Source organism: Pecten maximus, chromosome 16, assembly GCF_902652985.1.
Source record: "Pecten maximus chromosome 16, xPecMax1.1, whole genome shotgun sequence".
NCBI lineage: Eukaryota > Metazoa > Mollusca > Bivalvia > Pectinida > Pectinidae > Pecten > Pecten maximus.
Window position 1 is genome coordinate 9,278,516 of NC_047030.1, and position 23,305 is coordinate 9,301,820.

The window sequence follows — 23,305 nt, forward strand, 5'->3', positions numbered from 1 at the left end:
TCTGGTAACGCATTGATATATGTACTGTAACACGCATCGCCTTTCACCAAGACGACCAGTAGATAAGAGGTTTACCTGGGTTTTCTCAAGATTTGCCGGGTTCCCCCCGCAACATGACTCCTCGCGCACATCCTTTCTGGATTTGGTTCAGTATGCGTGTGTGATTTGAGGGGCTACAGGTCTCTGGCTTTGTTCCGACGCCAACCGACCTTCATTAACCGAACCCTATTTGACACCACTAATTCACACCAAATTAATAAGAACATTCTACTGCTTCATTAACTTATTTGGAACATTTCGGCGTTGGTTGTTAAAAACACGGGATCTGTGTATCTAGCGGAACAAATACGAAGTACGAAGATGGCATTTCGCTTGTTTTTGCTCTACATTTTATATTTGTATTAACCGCACCACTATTTGCTTGTATTAACCGGACCACCATTTGCGATCCGATTTCTTACCGGAATAAGCCTGGAGATGTAAATAATCGCGATTTCCTCACCTTTATTGTTACATAATGTGGATTCAATTATTGGTTCATGAAGATGAGATAATAACATGACACCGTTTAACGTTTAGATGTAATTTAGATGTTCTGTTTGGTATTTTCGGCAGTAGGCTTCAGTGAGGTAGCACTATAAAATAGGCATCAGTTCTGCGCTATCACAAGGCAGAGACGAACAGGAACATACCTCAGCCTCCCAAAACACACACAATCACCACACGCATACAGCTCGCGCACACAATATATACATGCACAAGGGCTATAAAAGAAGCTAAACTTCCAATTGTTTCGTTATATTTTGACTATAAATATAAAAAAAAAAGATATTAGGGTTGATATAAATACACTACTAATATTGTATTTTAGGTTCTGACAGATATACACATTGTATTATTCCCCGTGTGTGTTATTTTAGGTTCTGACAGATATACACATTGTATTATTCCCCGTGTGTGTTATTTTAGGTTCTGACAGATTTATACATTTTATTATTCCCCGTGTGTGTTATTTTAGGTTCTGACAGATTTACACATTGTATTATTCCCCGTGTGTGTTATTTTAGGTTCTGACAGATTTATACATTTTATTATTCCCCGTGTGTGTTATTTTAGGTTCTTACAGATGTACACATTGTATTATTCCCCGTGTGTGTTATTTAAGGTTCTGACAGATTTATACATTTTATTATTCCCCGTGTGTGTTATTTTAGGTTCTGACAGATTTACACATTATATTATTCCCCGTGTGTGTTATTTTAGGTTCTGACAGATATACACATTTTATTATTCCCCGTGTGTGTTATTTTACAATTCGCCCCCTCTGCCACTTCTCAATCTCGTTTGTGTTTCGCAATAACAATAAAAACATTTCAGCTATTTTTAAATAGACTCTGTTTTCATTATGATAGGATGTCGTGTTTTATCATGTTTAGGCTGTTATGTAACGTCAATCTATATGTACAGGTGTCAGATTTATATAAATGTCTTGACACTTGTTTCTGATTCCTTTTTGTATAATGTATATTTTGTATATATATCGTGAAATGGAAATTGACAAATAAAACACAGTTTAAACTAAATGTACACTTCATAATATTATATATGTTTAACTTAAACATGGACCTATGCCTCGGACGAACTAGCCGTAAACGGCCCCTAATCCGTTTAAAGTGACAGTATCTAAGTATCTTCTTCCGGAGTTACGTTAATTTACAGTCGTGAAAAACTGTTGTACTATGAGAATTTAACCCGTAACAATTTCTAACCAAATGTCGGACTTTGTAAAATTCTGTATTCCAAGATCACGCCTCGAGTTGAAAAGCCTGATTAGCCGCCGACATTGTCTCGAAATTTCATCCCTAATATGTTTAATACACTATGACGAAGAACAGTGACAGTTTCCCCGTTGCTTACCCAAAGACTTGACATAAATCTATCTTTCGGTGTAAATTTTCGAATCATACGTAATCATTCATTTTGCACAAATGTCATTTTGAACAGCAAATCCATATATCACAACCAGTATAGGATATTATTCGTGACGCTACGGTGACTTTGCTTTGCCATCTTCGTCAGACAAATGACCAGTTAAAGTATTTTTATTTGTTTTTCAATATGGCATATTTCCGTGTATTAAATCATATAGCTTGTGACAAAATGAGATTCATGTACGTATTCATATTATCAAGAAAAAGAGGGGACCAAGAACTGAACCTTGAGGCCTGCAGATTTTATAAATTTTACAGATTTACTCTCTCCAAAACATACTTGGTGTCTGTTCGTTAATGCGGACAAACCCGTTCGTCAGTTTACAAATGTAATATTTCAAACATATATTTTGGCGGACCTGCAAATGTTAATACAGGCCTTGAAAGTCTTTGCCAAGGCTTGTCTGAATACAATATAAATCACCAGTCCGTCTTTATTTCATAAACGAACATCACCGGTCCAACTGGTTTCAACCGCTTGGACCACAAAAACGAAAATGGCTTTAGTGTTGTGTTCTGTATTTCACTGTTTAGGATATAGATTTGATGTTTTCCAGCTTTAATATTGTCTTCTTCAGCAAATAACCAGTGAAAAGTATCGATGCTAGGGTTTTAAACAGATGTATTTCCATATCTAATGGCCTAGATTGTATTTATTTATTGTTTTGTGTAATTAATATACGCGTGTACATGTATTACAGACTTAGATATATATAATCCAATATCGCAATACATGGTATGATCCTAGTTTTGTGGCTTTAACTTATGGTGACTGACAAGTGAAAAATAAAATCGGAAAATTAACCGTTATCCAATCTTGACGAATTATTATGTCAGCACTCACGTAATTCAAATATACTTAACCGCTAAACAAAATAGAACAGATTGAATACAAATATTGACAGGCCCCAATCCGAGTGGAGTTTACGTGAGGTAAACACTCACAAACAATACCTAACACTGCCACTTGTAACCTTACCCCGTGTGACGAGACGTTACGTCGACATTAGTAATGAACGTATTTACTCGCGAGCAAATTCTCAATACAAATTACCCGGGGGGTCGTCATCCTGCGCGTGACATGTCATCACTAAGGGTGTCAATGTCTATAACCTGTGACAGAGGAGTGAAACCCTTGGATTGGTCACACGAATCCGGTCTGCAGGGTCTCCCGTGTATCTGTGACGTCGACAATGGATCACCCGTCGTGTCCTGATTACCCGTGACGTTGTATCCGGACCACAGGTAGATAAGTTTGATTGTCCTCGTCAGAGGAAATCATAAATATACTTCTTGAGATATGACAGACTAGTATTATCATAGACGATGCTGTAAACATCGCTAAGTTCCGGTAATAAAAATGTTAAAGCGACATGTCACATCAATCCTGGTCCATGGCCCCACTCGCTGTGAGTGACACACACATGATCAAATAGTATTTTGAATAATACATGCACGGGGTTTTCTTTATAAATCTATTATTTTATTTATGAAAATGATTCAGTGTTACCCATGTTAGGCTACTTAGCCATCCTCGGGCGCCCTGATAGAAATCCAAGTCAAATATAGTAGCCGAAAATTTGTATTTATAAATACCGTATCTTGAATTCTTCTCTTTGGATCAACTCTATTCTTCTCTGTGTAGTTTTGATATTACACGGTATTAGTTACTAATTAGACCTATGGACAAGGTTAAATCAGAAACATATGGTAATTCGGAATATAATTAAAGTTATTTTCAGTCATGTAATGAAAATGCTGATTCCACATTCAATATCAACTTAAGTTCGATTGGCTTACAATGATTTAACTTCACCAAAAGAGAAAGTGGAAAAAAAAAGAAAAAGAAAAAGAAAAAAGAATTCAGTATATTGTAGGAAAAAAACACTAGAGACAAAGGCAGTTAGATTACATTTTAATTAGTAATTTGATCATAGATACAGCATCAACCGTATGCTGGATATCCTAATTAAACACTTTATTTTAATATTCCAATCAGGTAAATCCAAACACACAGCGAGTTTAACTCTCCGTCAGTGGTACTAACAAAACCAGTAAGGAACTCTTCAGACTTCAGGACAGCATCCCCATAGGGGGTTCAAGTTTTAATTTGCTGACTTAAGTGATGGCTTCTGTCATTCCATAACACGTGCATAAACACGTACGTGCTTATCTATTAAATACTTGTCCCGTTTGATGTGGACATACGTAAATATTTGGGTCAAGTTAAGGAAGGAGTTTGTATCTCCAGGGGTTGATCTCTGTTCATCCCTAACTGTGTTTATGGCCAGTAACAATTTCACGAACCTCGCGGGAGGCATAACGATATCCCTTGACCAGTTCGCCCGTGACTAATGAAAGCGGACGTGTAATTTAATTGCTGGGAGAGTGAAGTGATGGGAAAGCATTTATTATGAAACAAAAGCTTCTCCTCAAAGGGGAGCGAGGGATAGGTATAATTACCACTGTCTATCAGAACGAGGCTATAGAGGTGATTACCACCTCAGTGTCTGGGGTCCGGATTGTACAGTCCTTATGTCTCTAACACTCTATCTCTGAATCGTCATTTTATGAAAATAAATCCGTGCAAGTGTAGAAACGCGTTCGAATCTTTAAAATGTGCACATAATATATATAACGCGTTGTGACGAAAGAGGGTTTAATGACAACAAAATAGTGATAGAATGCAAAGTCTGGCATCGTGTGAGGGTACAACTAAAATATTATTATATTTTATGTGTATAATAAGAACTATGACGTTGTTTTACAATTTTTCACAGTTCATAATAGGAAAATTTGACTCCAAACTGATATTGTTGGACACGCACCAGTTTCGTTCCCAAACTGTGTTACCTGTTTATTAATTTAGAAATCAACAAGTCGTTTGAAGTCTTCTTGTGTTACCATGCATTCCTCTGTACAATTATAAAATGTTTTCTGTCAGCAAGTGTGATTATTTAATTTAAAAAATGGATTTTTTTTCTAAAGAAAAACAGATATAAGATGAAGGTGCTAAGAACCCCGAAACTGATACGGTTGTCTTTCGCATGTTGGAATGCACTCAGCAAATTTATGGTGTGATTGTGCCGGTTCGGACAATTGCTTGACCATTTTAGCTATTAGGTCAGTGGAATTTACTGTCTAAAATTATCTGAAATTTAACAAGGATTCAAATATGCACCTGTGTAACCTTTTTTAATGAAAGGACCTAGAGATTGATTTGTGTCACCTAAAATAGGCTCTCGTGGTCAGTTACCCTAACAGGCACCCAAGATCGATGCAGTTTTGGACGCCCCCTTTTTTTCTATGCGTGGGAGAATTGATTAGCCATCGGTGCCTACAATTGATTTGTATCATTCGCTGTCCAGCAACCCCAAAGACACTGTTTTGTGTTGAAAGGGTTTGCTTCCGTCCAAATACTTCTATCAGCTGTGAACAACAACTTGGAATTGAATTGTCCACTGGGTATTTCAATAGCCGATGCTCTGATGTGTTATGCTTTGTCAGCTTTCAAGTCGTGAATCTTTAATAATTTAAAATGACATGTTTGTATATTTTAGAATATATAAACCTACATTTCCATTTTATCACTTGTCTACTGTACTCCCTTTAAATAGTTATAATCATCTTATCTTTATATGTTTGAGATACATGTTTTCGCGTTAATAATTCGTGTACCAGTAACCGACCATACTGTGAAAAACTGGAAAGGTTATCCGGAAAAGGGGTCGCAACTATGTTGAAAGAGGGATAAAGTGTGACCAGTGGTCAGTTTGTGTGTTGGTCAGTGGGATGGACGAGGGAGATACACGAATGCATTGGTCACTTTTGTTGTCCGTGACGTTGAGAAATTAATCATTACGGGTAGTCCATTGACTATCGCTTGACCGTCGGCCATATGGACAAGTGCTTTATATTGTGATCTGTTGAGTTACGACATCGGGGTCAAGCGATGTCCTTCGCTAATCAATCTTGCTTTTAATTGTAAAATTTGACCACGTCGCTCTCGGCACATGTCTTCAGTTATAATTGACGTGTATCTCTCCATGATTATTCTGTTAAACATTATCAGCAATGGAAACCGTCGTGATTTTTATATTCAATAGATTTATTTATTTAAATAATATCATTCTGGAAAAAGAGTAGAAATTTAGGCAACGTTTTTCATCATTAAACATAACGCATTCATGTTATTTAAACATATTCAATTGAAAAGTTGTCAAAGAGATTCTTGCAACTTACAAAGTCTAATCCCGGTAATTATACATGGTAATTAATCAGTTGTGATATGAGTTTGAGCAACATGAATGGGAAAGAAAAAACTGACAAAAGACAATATAAGATAAAATTTATTATGGAAAGACAGACAGAAACATAATTAATACTTTTGAAAGACATACATGTAGGTACCGTTGAATGGAAGGCAGTGACATACTTCAGTGGTAGGGAGAGGAAGGTGCGTGTCTGTACAATGTATAACACTTTGGCACATGGACCAGTCCTAGATCGACCCTGTCCTGCAACTGTCGCCTTTCTTTCGAAAGATTTGTACAGCATTTTGTCATAAAGCAGATCTCGGCAAAACTTATATAGATGGTATTGAATTGAAATAAGTTTTAAATTGACGTTAAGAGTATCTGTCAAATATATCATTAATTAATGTAATGTGTCTGAGTCTATTGGCGGATGTAACTCGGTGTCAATTTAACACACAATTTATCAACGATCCCTAACCGTCCTTGAGATAGTCTACGGTATATGACCGTGGAAGTTTGATTCGTGTAAATTGAATTCTTCCGATACAGAATATCTACATACAGCCAAGAACCCATTATTGATGAAATGTTTCTTAATTGTTGTAAAATGAAATTTAATTAAACCGGCTATTTGTATATACGTTTTCATAAATTAAACCTACGAGAAAATTGATGAGTTGTTCGGTGGCGATTTACCTAAAAGTCTGAATAATTGAACAGATAAGCCATTATTCATAAAGGTAGTCTTTTATATGAAAATTTGTGTTAAACTAATTTTGTATTTATAAATCAGCAAGATATGAATTGATTGATAGCTTCATTCAATTTTTTAATTTCAATTTTGAAAATTGTTAACTCCCTATGACGTCGACAGAGAGAAGCATTATTATAACTTGCTCCTAAGAATAAAGGGCCGCTCCTTTTCTGGTAGAGGGCCATTCTTCACACAAATGTTGTCTAATAAATCATTACAATATCAACGGCACTTAGAAATTTTGCTTCTACAGATAGTCATGCTTATCATAACGAGGCTTGATCGTCAACTTCCGGTGGTTGTCCTTTGATGTTCAAGTCGTACATTTGTCATCAACAAGTGAAAAATCATCTCGCTTTCCTCTGGACAAAGGCAGCACGTGCTCAATGACCACTTAAAAACAGTTTAGGGCTCTTGGACACGATAATCCCGGAAACATCACGATGATAGCGGATTATATAGGTACTCGAGAGTTACCTGTGTAATTTTTGTCACCTGTGTTATTACGTGATTGTCCCATTCAGGAGATAAAATTAGTTTAAAGTATTGATTGATACTGGGATCATAATCATTCACTGAAGTTTAAATGGGTGTCGATGAAAATTAAGTCTACATTTTAAACACAAAACGACCTCGTGTATTATCTATCTCACTGACAATATTCTAGTAAAATGTATGACGATTAACTTCAGACCTGGTCGTTATTTATCTTACTGACAATATTCTGGTAAAATGTATGACGGTTAACTTCAGACCTGGTTGTCAAATCTTAATGAACGAGACTCGGTTAACAAACCATTTTTTCACATCAATTTCGTCGACGAAGCAGAATCACATATAAAGATTCCATGGATTTGTATAATTAAATAAACGTCGTATTCCGTACATTATAGTTTGGTACTTGATCTACATCGAGGCCTATACTGAGAACTGTAACGTTACATCTGTCAATCATCACTGATAACTGCGACGTGTTCTGTTGTAAACTAAAATGATTAAAAAAAGACTTCTACCTCTGAACATGTAATTTGATAATTGACAATAATTATCATGAGTAAATGATTAGTTTGGTTCCGATAAAGACATTTACTGGACACAGTCTGGGAGTATCGTCACATAGTGTTCTTGTTTAATCAGCCTGCTGGTTATAGGGGACATAACTCCTAAACCGAAAAAAATATCATTACATATATATATGTGTGTGTGTGTGTGTAGTATACACACATTGCACCAAAGAAATGTTTGCTTGCAAAGTACGTCAACAACAAAAATTAGTCAATTTTGTGGAGTACATATATGCAATATACCTATATCGCTGAGATAGCATCTTTACGTCAGGTGACCTTCCCATGACTCTTGGCATACTTATCACAGGACATTATCGAAAGCTGGTCAATGTCAAGCGATATACTTCAATCTGATTAAAACAAGAAATAGACAATAATCTATACAGAGATGATCTAAAGGTCTTGGCCTCATCTTTAATTCGACATCCTAGTAAATAGACCGTAGATCAACATTTCCCCGTGTTACATATACAAAAATTAATGAAGCAATGTACTTGAATATAAATTTTATTTACATTTAAATCAACCACGCTTGCTGGCCCGGAGGGAAGCATGCATAGGGTCTTACTGTGGGAAGAAACCGGAACACTCGGTTGAAAATCCACGTGGTCGGGCAGGTGACCCCATACCTTTCAAGCCCGATCGGGGAATCGAACCCCAGTCGCCTAGGTGAAAGGCAGGTGTGTTACCACTGAGCCTCACCCGGCCACCCAACGCACATGAACACGACTTATAGTGTAACCCATAACCTAATCCCAGATCGCCGTGGATGGATTATGCAGTTGCTTCACAAATATAACACGATACTTTTGTTATAGACTTGCCACCTGCCCCTAAGTAATTTTTCTTCTTAAGAATTGCTCCGCTAAATTCTGATACTAGATCATCTCTCCGTAGTTTAAAACTTGAATCAGACATGTCCTAGAGATCAAAATAATAAGCTCAATTCCATTTATTATAGTAATATTCTAGGGATATTGGACTACATTTGTGACAGTTATAGGGATTAGGTACAGATTTCCAGGTCACTGTCCGTATCATACATAACACATATATATAGTGGGTTAGGACTCGGTGCCAGGTCCCTGTGTGACAGACTATAGATAGCAGGTCTTAACACAACATCCAATATAACTAGTAGATTTAAATATCTGAACATGAAAAAACCCCGAAAAATAGATTAATTCTTTTTAAATTTATTGCATATGATACTTTTATTATATGCAGATGAGCACATGGAAATTGAAAATTATGGCCGTCAGAGTATAGAAACGAGATAATATATGATCTCTGACAAAAGTATGACGTATTTCTATATAACTGGCACGGTCATAGATATTTAACATATTAATATATATATATATATATGTTACTTCAGTAGAATTAATCATCTGTCTTGCCATAACAGTCACTGTTGTATAACCGGATATCCGTTTGTCGTCCGTAGTGTACCCCGGGATAGTACGCGATGTTGACCAATCATGTCCTCTCCGCGGACAGTGACTGGGTGATAATGACCAGAGTACCGTTAGGTTGTTATCTAACACAGCTGAAGGCATTTATCTATCTACTGTTTACAGATATGTGGTTATCTAAAACAGCTATAGGCTCTTTCTCCGTGTCACCATTATAAGTGTGTACAAGGTAAACTTTAAATGATACAACTTTATCTTTGTCTGTCAAAACCACATGACACCATTGATGAGATCTGTGATTCTGTCAAATCAACGCTATACCAGATACTCAGTAAGCATACAGTTAGGCGACATCCTGTAATTTGTAAGCACATTACACCTGTTTAACTTTTGTATCCAACAAACCGCTCCAGGAAAGCACAGAGAGAAAGCATTGAAGACAATTATTTATCTAAAGCTAGCTGTAGACGTAAGAAAGGAGTTAAAAGGCTCTAACAATGTAAACGTTTGAATTAATTTACTGTTATACAAGAAAAGGATAATCTAAAAGAAAATGTTATCCATTCTTAAATTTCCCCGTGAAACGTAAAGGCAAGAATATGATACTTGGTGAAATATGTCATAATTCATTTCTGACCAATCCGTGATTATGCTATAGTAAACATACATCTGTAGACTGTTGGTGTTGATAACACCATTTACAAGGTTCAAGAGTGCTCCTTACATACATGTTGGTAATGCTAAGTGCACATAAGATAATGAGAATAAGATATATAATGAATATCAGGTAATGACAAATGTTCATCCAGTAATGATTACTGTACAGGGCGAGACTGTCCACGATTTAAATACATATACTGTAGGTAATGCGTCGTCCTACAGTGTCACTCTTTGGCGAATAGTTTTTGACTCAACAAATTTTACTGAACATTTTACTGTACAAAATACTACCCCTATAGTATTGTCAAGGAATGCACGAGAGAAACACAACCGAATATAACCTATAAATAGAATTAAGAAATCGCGGGAATATAACCCGAATGATGAACCAAGCAGCTGTTTCGTGGTTCAAGGACTCATTAGTGATACTAGGGACGAAAATCCTGAAGGGAAGCCAGGGAAATAAGGAAAGAGCGGAAGCAGATGTTAAGATATAGGAGAGGTGTCATATCCTCACAATTTAATCAATTTCGGATTTTGGAATATTGATATATCAAAACAGATCATGACATACGTTAGATAAAAATTCTGACGTCATACCATTATTGATTTCTCGATTTGTTATTATCATAGAAGTGTCCCTCTCTGACGAACTCTGTCATTATGTAGCCATTCATTATGTTTTTATAACATTTCTGTTAGCATTCCATGAAACCATATAAAGCCCTGTCGAGATCTGACAAATACGTGTGACATCGAGATCTGTTAGACTCAAAAAGTAACATGAAAATGAGAACTGCTACAATTCTTTATAATAATATGTACCCCGAAATGATATTATTGGAAAATATGTATTTTTCCCGAGTAGTAAATGTTATAAGCTTTATATTAATATGAGGCAGTTTTACTCTTAAGATAAACCAAAGTTCTTCAAGTATTGAATCCTAAAAAATCATAATTCGCCCTGAAGTATCACTAATTAGCGCAAAGACAGACGGTATTTATGTACAATTTGTCATTGTTCTGTACATTTCAGCATTAATTTCATTACTGGTAGGCACAAACACTCATATAATCCTTTCTGGATATAGATTTCATCAATGGCTATGTTTCTGTTCTGTTTCTGCTGTCCGAACGAAGGAATGCCCTTAAACACGGTAAAAATGAATGTGACTAGATAGATTTTTGTGTGTTTTACAATAAGATGGTTTTGATTTAAATAAATCGCGTGCATATGTACAATGTAAGACTCATTTTGTCAATATAAACTGTGGGTTAATGGCTCATGGATAATGATCTCTGACTAAATCTTAGAATCTGGATAACACCAGACTTTTGTTAATACTTGACACCCACCAGTTACCGTTACCAGCAACTAACTGTCTCGGTGACCCGTCATAATTGATTCGGTTACTAATGATCTGACATTAGACAGCACGTGTATACTGTATCTAGTTGATGTTCTAAGTCACATTAAACCCCAGGTACAGCTGGACAGGTAATTTCTGGCCATTACATCTTCTTGATTTCATTAAATGACTGTGAAAGTAGATATTTTAGCGGTAATTTATTTTAGCGATATTTGATCCAAAATCATTTCGCTAAATTACTGAGTTTGCCCTTTGCGGGTTCTGAATCGTTTCTATCGGCATGTACATGTATTTAGGGTACGCCGATTGAATGTTAACTTTAAAAGAAAATGTAATTTGTTTGTGTCGTGCATTGGGGAATCCGGTTTTCCTCCAAATTCTCTGCAATCGATTGATTAATAAAAGTCTGGTGATTTTTATGATAGGTTATGTACATGTTTCATTCGAATATTAAATTTTTTGAAATTCCTATTATAATATGTTTGTATTATGTAAAACCTGGACGATTACTTAAGGATGTATGTAACTGTACTGGGACAAATTCTGTAGTTCCAGTGTTCTTCAGTATCATATAGTTAAGGCAGACAAATAACTGATTGAAAAGACAAAAACAATATTTTTTCATTTCATTTGTATTTTAATTCATTATAATCACTGACTGGAAAAATGTTGAGACAATGTGTCTCTACCCGTATATAAGCTACCACTCGCTATAGCACCATCTCGTTCGTAATCATTGTATGCACCAAGGTATCTGGAAGTCAATGAATCTAATAACATTCATCTAAATCTACCAGTCTGCCTCAATAATCAAAGCCATTGGCTTCGTCGTTAATTGTATAATAGTGAAAGACACATAAGCACTTATCAATTAAAAGTCCTGAGTTTAAAACTCGGAAAAAACAAGTAATCCTGAAAATATATCGTGGGTGACTGGAATAACTGGAAGGCACTTAGCGTAAAATCGAGTCAGTAGCATCACAGTTTAGTTCACAAGTTTATATTGTCAAACACTGGTCATAATTCGTAATGAGTAATGCTTTGATCACCAGGGTCGCCAGAGTTGTTCTTCCTTGAGAGCACTTGTGGCGGGAGAGTATACGGGACTTGATGATAATGTTGATACCTGGTGTGAATGAGAATGCGCGTGCTTTTCATGGGATTTGTACATGTCCTGTTCTTGCTGCCTTTGACAGTCTAATTTGTGAGATTCGGGACTAATGCTTACTGCACGTGGTTCTGATTTGAGTGAGTTTGTCGGGTACATGTTCGACATTGATGAAATATCCTCGGGTGGGGACATACAGAAAGCCACTGGTCCACTGAAAGCACTTCCTGGAACAAGTTCAAATTGTCCACTGTTTGATTGTGATTGTACTGGAATAGCTGTTTGGATAGGAAATGAACACCCATTCTGTGCCTGAGAGGCTGGCTGAACAAGCAGACGTTCAGAAGAGTACATTGCACGTGCGTTGTTCGCGACGTTTTGTGAGGCGGGGATTTGCACATGAATTGGTTGGAGATTGTGATGTGCCATTGAAGACGCGTTGACGGTCTGTACACATCCACCAAGGTGGTTGACCACACGGTTTCGGACATCTTCGTTAATCCCTTGTGCTGATCCAAGGTAGCGCATTACCTCATTGGCGCACTCTGAGAAGCCTATATTGTATTTGGCGGCTACAGTGGGGTCAGCTGCCACAGCGGAAGTGATTTGTCGTCGCTGCAGGGTCCGCAGATGCTTTACTGTCATCTCCAAGATGTCTGCCTTCTCCAGCTTTGAGTAGTGAGAAGTCTATAAAGTGAAATTTAATAATAAATATATATATTCACTTAATATTTGAATTCAATAAATATATTCAAAGACCATTGAAATAAGACATAATATTCTGGAGCATTTTGAATGACAGGTAAAAGGTTTCAAAGACATAGGATATAAGCCCATTGGACATTAACTGTAAAGATTTATGATGATGATAATAGTAATGTCGGTTTTATCTGATACTATATATAATGTAGTATGAGTTTTGTTGACAGTATGATTCTATCATTGATAAGACATTGCATACTTACATCTTTTTTCATTGCCTGTAGCACCAGCGCTTTGAGTTGCAACAGACAACTGTTGATTCTTGCTCTTCGTCTTTTCTCCATCATCGGTTTCTTACTCTGTAAAATCAAAGTGATTCTACTATAAATATTGGACATCAGTATCATATTTCTCTTGTAATATCTAATATATAACCTTTAAATATAATTTCTGATACAGAATCGGTGTATAAGAGTAATGAAATGAAATGTTTTCTTATGATATACAGCATTGATAGGAAATATTATTTAATAATGATATATAGTCATTATTAAGAAATCGAAAGTGAACACGTTTCCTGAGACCCCCCTTTTTACTATTAATAGAAATTATAATTTGATCAATGTCTTACCTTTCTCTGGGAATATTTCTCTTCGCTTTTAAGTGACATTGTATCATAATCCTGTTGAATATCCATGTTAGCACTGTGTATATTGTTTATTGAGACTGAGTACTCGTATGTCTCACAGTCTCACACCGCTTGTGTATATATGTGGCCTCTGACAGGCTCCGCCAAGTTTTATACACAATTGACATCGTATAGTGTCTGGTGTGAAGCGATTTCGTCTCTTGTTCCCACGGTCAGATTCCACAACGGTTAGCCAATCAGATTTGAGTATTTTCCCGGCAAAATCAGAACTCTCGTGCTCTCTCACTTTTGATTGGCGCAGACTGTTAACATCTACAATCTGGCTGTTACGGTATGTCAATCAAGCGGTTTATCTGTTGAAATCTAAATAGGGGCACGTGGCTGTGTAATTACATAGTCGGCGCAGAGTTGTGTGGGAAAACCACGCCTTTCCTACAGTTTAATTATTGTTCAAATACGCCGTGCGATAAACCCAGAGGTTGACAATGGATGGACAAGGGCACACTCGCGACCACGCTATCAGTCGGCCGGCCGTTTAGCCGTATACGTATAGGAATGTTCAGCCTTTTTTTGTAAAGGGGGACCTCGAACTCGTGGGAAAATACCTCAAGTGGGAAGGGAGAGAGTTTAATTGTCTCACCACGCTTGTGTAGCATGAGAAAACGACTTGCCACCTGTTGACAATTGGCCCCTCGGTCGACTTTGATTTAAACCAACACGACATAGGTAAAGCCTTCAGCATCGGGCCAGCACGCGTCTTATGTACCGGTAGTTACAATACCGTATCATAAAATTAAACTGTGGTCATTCTGTCGGGGAGACTAACGGGCGGATATCGATAAATAACGACTTGCAGAGTGGTGTAGACTCTGAAATATTGTCCAGGCATACATTGACCACCTGCACTTCAGTTAAAATTATTTTATTAATTGAAAAAAAAAACAAAAAAACATTCATATATGAATTGCAATTGGAATTTTGCAGTACAAGAATTGAGTTAAATGATAACAATAATTGTTAATGAGACTTGTTTTGTTTTGTTTTGTTTTGATTTTCTTTTGATAAAAGTATGTAAACACACAATGTCTTTACAAATTAAAATCATAATAATAAAGAAATAGAATATAATTTCATTTTTTCCTATAAAATGATGAGCATTTATTACATTGTAGTACATTCCTAATGTAATAAAATCGCCCCCAGAATCCTACACGACCAATATAATATTACAGTAACGTCATTATTATCGGGGAAGTTTCCCATTTGTTCATTATGTTGTTATAACGGTGGGTTATACGGTGAGTGATCAGTGTGAGTTTTATCACCTCGATAAGTATCGCCACCCGTGGTAATCACCACTGGCGCGATAACATCAGGTACAGGTATATAATACAGGTGTGACAAACGTAACCGCTTACACTGTTACAACATGTAACGTGATTGTATCACATTGGTATTAATCTGTAAATAATTCTAGTAAATTAATATCATCTTATTAGAACATATATATATTATTATCTAAATTGTATTAAACAAATTAGCAGATTGAAATAAGATTTGTTTCTTAAATACCAGCCAGATCAACACAATGTCCAACAACAAACACCATACTTGTATATTTATAAATCATATTTATTTCATTACGTATAACTTCCACTTCAATGGCTAACTAAGTATAAATATTTTCATTCTGTACAGATATTCATAAAAATATCTTGTACGTGTACGCAGTAATTAGTAAGACTAGTAATTTAATATTACTAGGTTTTGTTAAAAACTTTCTTTCTCCTCTTTAGTCAAACCTATTTTACAAACCACGATATAATTCAACTCCGTTTGCTATAGAAAAATAATTATGTTATCATTGTACAACAACGGAGCTACCAACGCGAAATACGTCGTAATTCTAACTTAAAATCGTATAAAAGTTCATTTTCAAAACATGAATGGATTAAAACAAAAATTAATATGTGATATCAATGTACATGTGACAAAGCTATAATTGTTGGTAGGTCACACTGTTAATGAGGTCTTGCCGCATTATGAGTGTAAGTGAAAACATTAACTAATAAATTATTATGAATGTCGCAATTGTCATATCATTACATTACAATTCTACACCTATTAACACCCCTGTATACTCATAACACAATTATCGTAGATAACATGGGTCTTATCGGCCAGTTAATGAGCCACATATTAATTAGAATATGCCAATGCTAATCTATAATGGTGTCATACGTGTGCGCGCCCTATCAGTAAATCATTACACCTGACCTATAGTCACCTGTATTGTTCTTATGTAACGTGGGGATGGTAAACACTCAACGAGTGGGTCTGGCTATGAGACCAGGCACGATCCAGTATTTCTCACCATTCTTTATATCTTATACACTGTATTCTAGCGTCAGACGACTCTCCAAAACAAGCTAAATTGACCTCAGTCTCTAGAATATTCAAAATTCTAAATAAAATTGAGCTTTATATTTTTGGACCTATTTCTGATTCTAAGATTCAAACTTGGAGACGGTTACTAGGGATGTTAGTCTCGTAGCATGCAGCTTGGCAATTCTTTGTAAATAGTAAGGGACGTGTTGTCATTTTAAAAGAAATGAGTGAATAGCTTAAGCAAACCATATTGGAAAATTAATAAACAGATATGGCAAGCTTGGAAAAAACAAAAGGGAGATGAAAAAATGATTATATTGCTACCTTTCGGAACATTGGATTCTGATACAGTAAATTTTCATATGAAATAAACGGGGGCATAAAATAAAGTATATCCTTGCAATACTGAACTTAACAAGCATAAAACCACTAAATGTATGTGCAGAACAGAATCTAAACACAAATATCAGGTATCACATACATTTTTGTGAGTTCTATGGTAGTTCAATTTCAATCTTTTAATATCAACCTGGCATGACATTTGAAATTTTGCCCGAAAGCTAAATGTGGATTTAGATCTCTGTGACGTGTGTTCACAAAACGATTTCAATCAGGTGACACACAAAACGATCGCCAGATTTGCGATACAGTATAACATCATGGGTACTACTCAGCCTCTGGCAAAGCTATTACGGAACTGCCAACACACAAAATAAAAATCAGCTGTCAACAACGATCAAAATTAATCGTATGTGTACTTTTGTGTCATTTGACAATCTTGTTTTAATCCGAGAGAAAACATGTTTAGTTTAGGAATTTTTTATCAGAATACATATCATCAGTAAATGTATATTATGATATTATTATGTACTTTGAAAATACTGGTATCGAATGACTCAAATTTGAAAGCACTTAACAAAATTACATTTGTACTTAAGATATAACAATGGAGCTGTTGTATTGTTGCTTATTTTAACAATTAATAGCGTACCTGTAATAAAACCATAATTAGAACAGCATAACTATAGTATAATGTCATATTTTACCAGGGTACAGATGATAATAATGTACAAACGGTAAGCGCTTTATGTATGCAAATATGCTTATTTTGTCATAAATAACACGATATTCATATAATATAAATTACTACATATTTCTATATTATGTTTTACAAAAAATTAACACGGTATAAATAGATTATACATCCTCATGTCTAGAAAACTTTCGAGAAAATTTATGAATATATATATATTCACTAAAGGCGTCTTAACAATTGAGGAGTACGTAATCTATTTATATAAAAAAGGGCATACTTTTCATTCTCATCCCCTGCAAAACAAAAAGCTGTATACATGTATACCATTAATAGTTTTCTAATCGGCACATTTCACATGCCACAAGTATTTGGAATCCACATATATTCTTAAGATATGTTAAAATAAAATATGAGTGAAGCGAAATAAAATCATGCAATTTCTTTTTTCGTTTTATTGAGGACAAAATAGCTCGAAATTGCAAATAACCTGAGGTTAATCTGGGAATTTTATTTCTGATATTCTATGTAATATTGAATAATAGCTGTACTTGCTAGTGATAAAATGGATTAGATCTTTAAGCGAAATTATGAGGAAGTTTTGCTGCTCCTTTTTAACATATTAAACAATACATTGGTCCAGTTTCATTTACCAATAAAATTGTTTTATGTGAATACAATTAACAGACTAAATGGCGACATTCCCTGTTTTCCCCAATCCCTTAATCTATTATTGCTGTTTAACTACCAGATGCTGACTTTGCTGAAGGCTATACTTGTCAAAAAGATTCAGAATCAACCTAACACGGAAGAATTTCAATTCCTATTTCACTTGGGAAATTGTATACTATATAGGGCTATACCCGATATACGGTCACGTCCTGAACATGTTTTCTGTAATTAGATTCAATTCCATTGTTTGATGTATTCCTTAAGTCGAGTTTGTTCTCACGTTTATGCGGTGTTATGGAAATGATTAGAAAGTAATACGAAACACTTTTATTAGTTAGCAAAACAGTGCGAAAGCCTACACACGTGTAAGGCCTATCGGAGTACGCATACAGACTCTTACTTACGAACTATATAGAACTAATTACGCCACATTTGCCAAACAGCGGGAGGCACGCTTCCCCTAACTGAGCTCCAAACTTTCCCAGCACTGAATCAATGATGGGAAAGTTCACAGTTAGTATATAAGTCATGAGAACTAGTCAATAGCACATTTGCTTTGATATGTAAATACACAAAGCAATCTCGGACATACTATACGTGGTTTCCATGTATTAACGTGTAGTTGATACATAGATACAATACCTTTTACACGTCCAAATGATGTAAGTTTTTTACAATAGAGAAATAACAATTTACTAGGGTATTTATCCTGTCAATCATCTGATGACGTAACAATGTAATGTGACGTACTTAGCACGGAGAACAAAGGTCTATTTGAACGTGCAGTATTTCGAGTTTTCACAATACACCTACTTACTTTTAAGTGTTGTAACATACTCGAAACTATTCTATTCCTGTCATTAATTACTTTTAAATTTGATAAGCTAGACGGTACCACAGAACACGTAAACCTACATTTGAATAGCTCTAACGGTACCGCTAACACCCTATAGAGGACCAAGTTTTCCAAAGTGTGAAACGATTGAATGGGTCTACTTATATGCTAAGTGTTTGTCGTTGTAAGAAGGTATTGTTACATGCCATACATTCAATAGAATGCAGTTGTTATATCTATGTTATATGAAATCGAGAAGCCACCGACTCTTTAGAATGACTTATGTAAATATCTTCAAATGTAGGATTATTTTTAATTTTCTATTAAAGCGCCGAATACTCTAAGCCGATTTCAAATTTACATAGATCATGAAATAATCCATTCTCAATGTAAGTACTCGTTAAGGGAATGCTGTGGACTGGACAGTATGTTCATAACTTTAGCTAAACAATGTAGGTGATTATATCACGATATAAACTTCTACTAAAACACTATCTATGAATATAGCCTTCACTGCATGCTTTATTTCATTAGACGTGTCTCACCCTACACAGAAACTAGAGTTTTATGAATGATATAAGGAAATACGAAATAATTTAATCAAATGAGCATAACAATAAATTGTAAGTCAATGTAACAAATCAGTCATCGAGTGTTTGTTTATAACAACTGTTCTGTTTTCTAATATCACATTATGTTTACCACACAATCGACCATTAACATATGTTTGAATTGCATAACGCTGAATTACCTACCTCAACCGACATTGTATATAACATCAGAATAAACAGAAATTCAAATTACAAAAAGCAAACAACTATTTTTAAAACTGGGCTAGTCTACAGTTTTTCTGACTTCGTATGTTGGACATATAAAGTATTATATATATTTTTTATACCTGCTAACTTGCGTATTATCTACCAAATATGTCACATCTACAAAAAGATGACCTTTTAAACTATGATGTCTAGGTGGTATTTCGGGTTTCGTACAATGTATTCCGCCATTTTCTCGGTAGAAATCAATTGTATTTCTAAAAATAAATTCTTTTGTGCAGTATTTAGGAAATTAAATGGTCGTAGCTAAATACAATGTTCATGATTCATACAGTTTATATTTGAATACACGTATATTTGGGACATGAGAGTGGATGACTCAACAGTGTCGTACATTCAAATACCATTTGTCAGGTAGGTTACATAATATATCTATTGTACGCGACACCACAAAAATGACTGAATTCAAAATATAATCTTTAACTAGAATAGAAAGTCCCGCAATCTCTTTAATCTTTCCCTTCGATATTAATTTAGTTGTATTTATAAAGTACAATATCTATTGTATTTATTTTCCATACCATACCTTGCATGTGTTAATACATGATTATATTATATTTCATCACGAATATTGAGCTACTTCATATCCTTCCTGTCTCGGCGGTGTCAGTTAATATTCAGTATGTACAATTATAAACAAATGTCCATAGTGTTTAGATCTGAATAAAATGCATTTTAGTCTATATGGAGATGTCATTCCTCTTAAGTTGGTATATATCTCCGAATCATGTCTTTGTCTAATATGGAGATGTCATTCCTCTGAAGTTAGTACATATCTCCGAATGTCTTTGTCTAATATGGATATGTCATTTCTCTGAAGTTGGTATATATCTCCGAATCATGTCTTTGTCTAATATGGATATGTCATTTTTCTTATGTTGGTAATAACTACGAACCATGCGGTTGATTGATATGGAAATGCCATCTCTCTTGTGTTGGCACATATCTCTGAAACATGTTTGATGTCTGATATGGAGAAGGCATTATTTATCAACGTATATCAAAAAAAAAAAAAAAAAATTGTATAAACGAGAAAGAATACTTTATCAGTTCACGATCTAATTACTAAACATAATTTTATAAACGTACATGTCGAATTTAGATTATATGAAGTTATTTTAATCTATTGTCAGATAGTACGAATTTATTATAATCTGTTGACAGATAATATGAATTTATTATAACCCATTGTCAAAACTACTGGTTTAGGCCGCGTAAGAGTCCGCCTTAATACTTCACGTCAATTAATAATTGCCCAGCCGTTCTGTAGGAAGCGTTTTGAACTTAACACGCACTTACAATTTCAACAGAAGTCCTTTTCGGTATTTTAGTCTAAAGAGTGTCTTATGAGCTTATATTCCATATCAAATTGATGAAAAGCGTCTAGGAGCTTTCATTTTAGTAAGGCTCTACCACCTCAAGGCAAAGGAAGCACACGTCAAGGTGAAGTTCACCACGTTTATTATAAATAAAACTTATTTTTGATCTTTTTGTCGTGTATACGCATGCATGTATGTGAACAACATTTAAACTCTGGTGCTACAGGTGTTACAAATAAAAGATGATCTCACACAGTGTTAATGTCATATTAGATTTATTACACTGCCCCGTTTATATATATGAGACGAACCTTTTGACGATTTTCATGTGAAATTATAAAACGTAGATTTATTAATCCAATATTACATGAACACGAGGGTCAGAATATAACTATTATATAACAGAATATTGTTCCGAAATTTATATAATTATTTGTCCTCTGTATAACTATGGCTGACGGAAGGATATTTGTTTATACCTAGTGTGACGTCATGTGCTGAATAATACTCAGTTATATAACCCCATGTTATGTTTTAACGTCATATCATGATCAATGTCTAAGAACGATAATAAGCAGGCTAGCAGCCGCTTAGAATTATACAAAAAACACCATATACTTGCAATCAACTTTCAAAACATTTTGTGTCAGTGACACTAAGGATCTGAACTGGTCATAGGAGACGAAAAAAACCCACGAAATAGGTAACAACATCAAAGTCTGGAAAGAATTGTCAAATTCTAGTGTACATCTGATAAATTGTTTTCTAGTTTGAATCTAAGGAATCTATATCTAGCATCAGACATGCAGTTCTTATATTAAAATTATAATTATCTTTACTATTTATAATTTTACTATTCCAGAGCGCTGGAGAAGGAGACTTGACTCCCATGTTGAACGTACATCGACGTCTGCTCTACATGAGAGACAAGGTTCGTTGAACGTGGCGTCCGTGCTAACTATCCGTGACGACGACGGCCACGTAATATATTGGTCTGATTGTTTATGGAGTTGGCCTGATGACCGGACAACGCTATAATTGAATTCCATAAAATAGATCAAAGTGACCAATACTCAACAACAAAGCGTGTGCCCCATACCACGCGCGGCTTGCGCAGTACGCCACTGAGCGTGGTATGAGCATGACAAACGACGTCCAGCCAATCATATCCTAGACATGACGGCGATGAAATGGCCGTCTTCCATAAAATTTGATATCAACATCAATCGCATTTGTGGTAATCCATCTGCCTTCAGATATAGTGTTAATTGCCTACTCTGCACGACAGTTATTTTCACAATGGTCATCTATAAGCTATCATGGATCTTACTTCAAGGACCAAGGACTTTTAGCCATTGGTCAAGGAATTCGCCACGGTATTTCAACAAAGCTACGGAAGGAAATGAGAATTCATGCAATGGTTTATTGTATAAACAATACCCACCATCGGTCAACATAGAAGGCATTGTTAAAATAACAAGTACATTATCAGATAAAAAGAACTATAATTACCGTTTATCAAACCCACATGTACGTAAATCTGTTTGGGGCCAACCCCGTTGGTGTTGTCGGTCACTCTGTCAAAAGATATTAGTGTTAATATTTGAAGAACAAAGTTTCGCTTTCCGGACATTTACAAAAATATCAACTTAATAAAGACAAAGTAGTGGTGATTTTGAAATGATAATGTTTGTTAATTCGCAGACGTTTTATATCTTCGTACTTGGATAAACTATTCTATCCCGGCCTCGGTTTCATTTAACTCATCTTACCTTTCAAAGTGTTTTTAGATATCGAAAAAAACGCCGCCTGTGTTAATATAGTTCCAATTCAACAACAATCATTTGCATGCATTTCAACTCTCTTGGCAAATAATAAGAAACCGTCGTGGGTTAATCTAAGTCAAAACTCTCTCCACATTAGTGGTGTTTCCCATTCGTGAAAAATGTCATTGTTTCAACCTCACTTGATGAAATAAAACATAATTCGTCAAGAAATAATGAATATACTCTATATGTTTGTTTATCTACATTTGTACAATATCTGTTGTTTTAATTTCTTTATTTTGTATATCATTATATAATTAGATATTGTCGTTTTAATTACTGGATTGACATTGACATCTCACTTGATAAATCCTCATATTAAGTAAATGTTGTCGTATCTTTAGTGCCACCAGCTCCGACATAAGTGGAATTGGAAATGAATTGCCAAGTGACCCACATGCAGCAAATTCTCTATACCTTTACT

The 23,305-nt window shown here is 35.3% G+C and overlaps 1 protein-coding gene across 1 annotated transcript; it reads right to left on the minus strand.

Annotated features, from left to right (window-relative positions):
• Positions 1 to 12,129: 12,129 nt before the first annotated feature.
• LOC117345300 (transcription factor HES-1-B-like) lies at positions 12,130 to 14,146 on the minus strand. Its single transcript, XM_033908357.1, has 3 exons — positions 13,955 to 14,146; positions 13,587 to 13,682; positions 12,130 to 13,308 (listed from the first exon to the last, which is right to left on the minus strand). Exons 1-3 carry the CDS (start codon positions 14,018 to 14,020, stop codon positions 12,559 to 12,561), a joined length of 912 nt encoding a protein of 303 aa, XP_033764248.1. The 5' UTR covers positions 14,021 to 14,146; the 3' UTR covers positions 12,130 to 12,558.
• Positions 14,147 to 23,305: the final 9,159 nt, after the last annotated feature.

What these genes read in the sequence shown, in the direction of transcription:
- LOC117345300 (XM_033908357.1), bottom strand. Translation starts at nt 14,020, where the DNA reads ATGGATATTCAACAGGATTATGATACAATGTCACTTAAAAGCGAAGAG. An exon ending in AGAAATATTCCCAGAGAAAG is followed by an intron (nt 13,683 to 13,954) that starts GTAAGACATTGA and finishes TTGATTTTACAG; the next exon opens with AGTAAGAAACCGATGATGGA. An exon ending in TACAGGCAATGAAAAAAGAT is followed by an intron (nt 13,309 to 13,586) that starts GTAAGTATGCAA and finishes TTCACTTTATAG; the next exon opens with ACTTCTCACTACTCAAAGCT.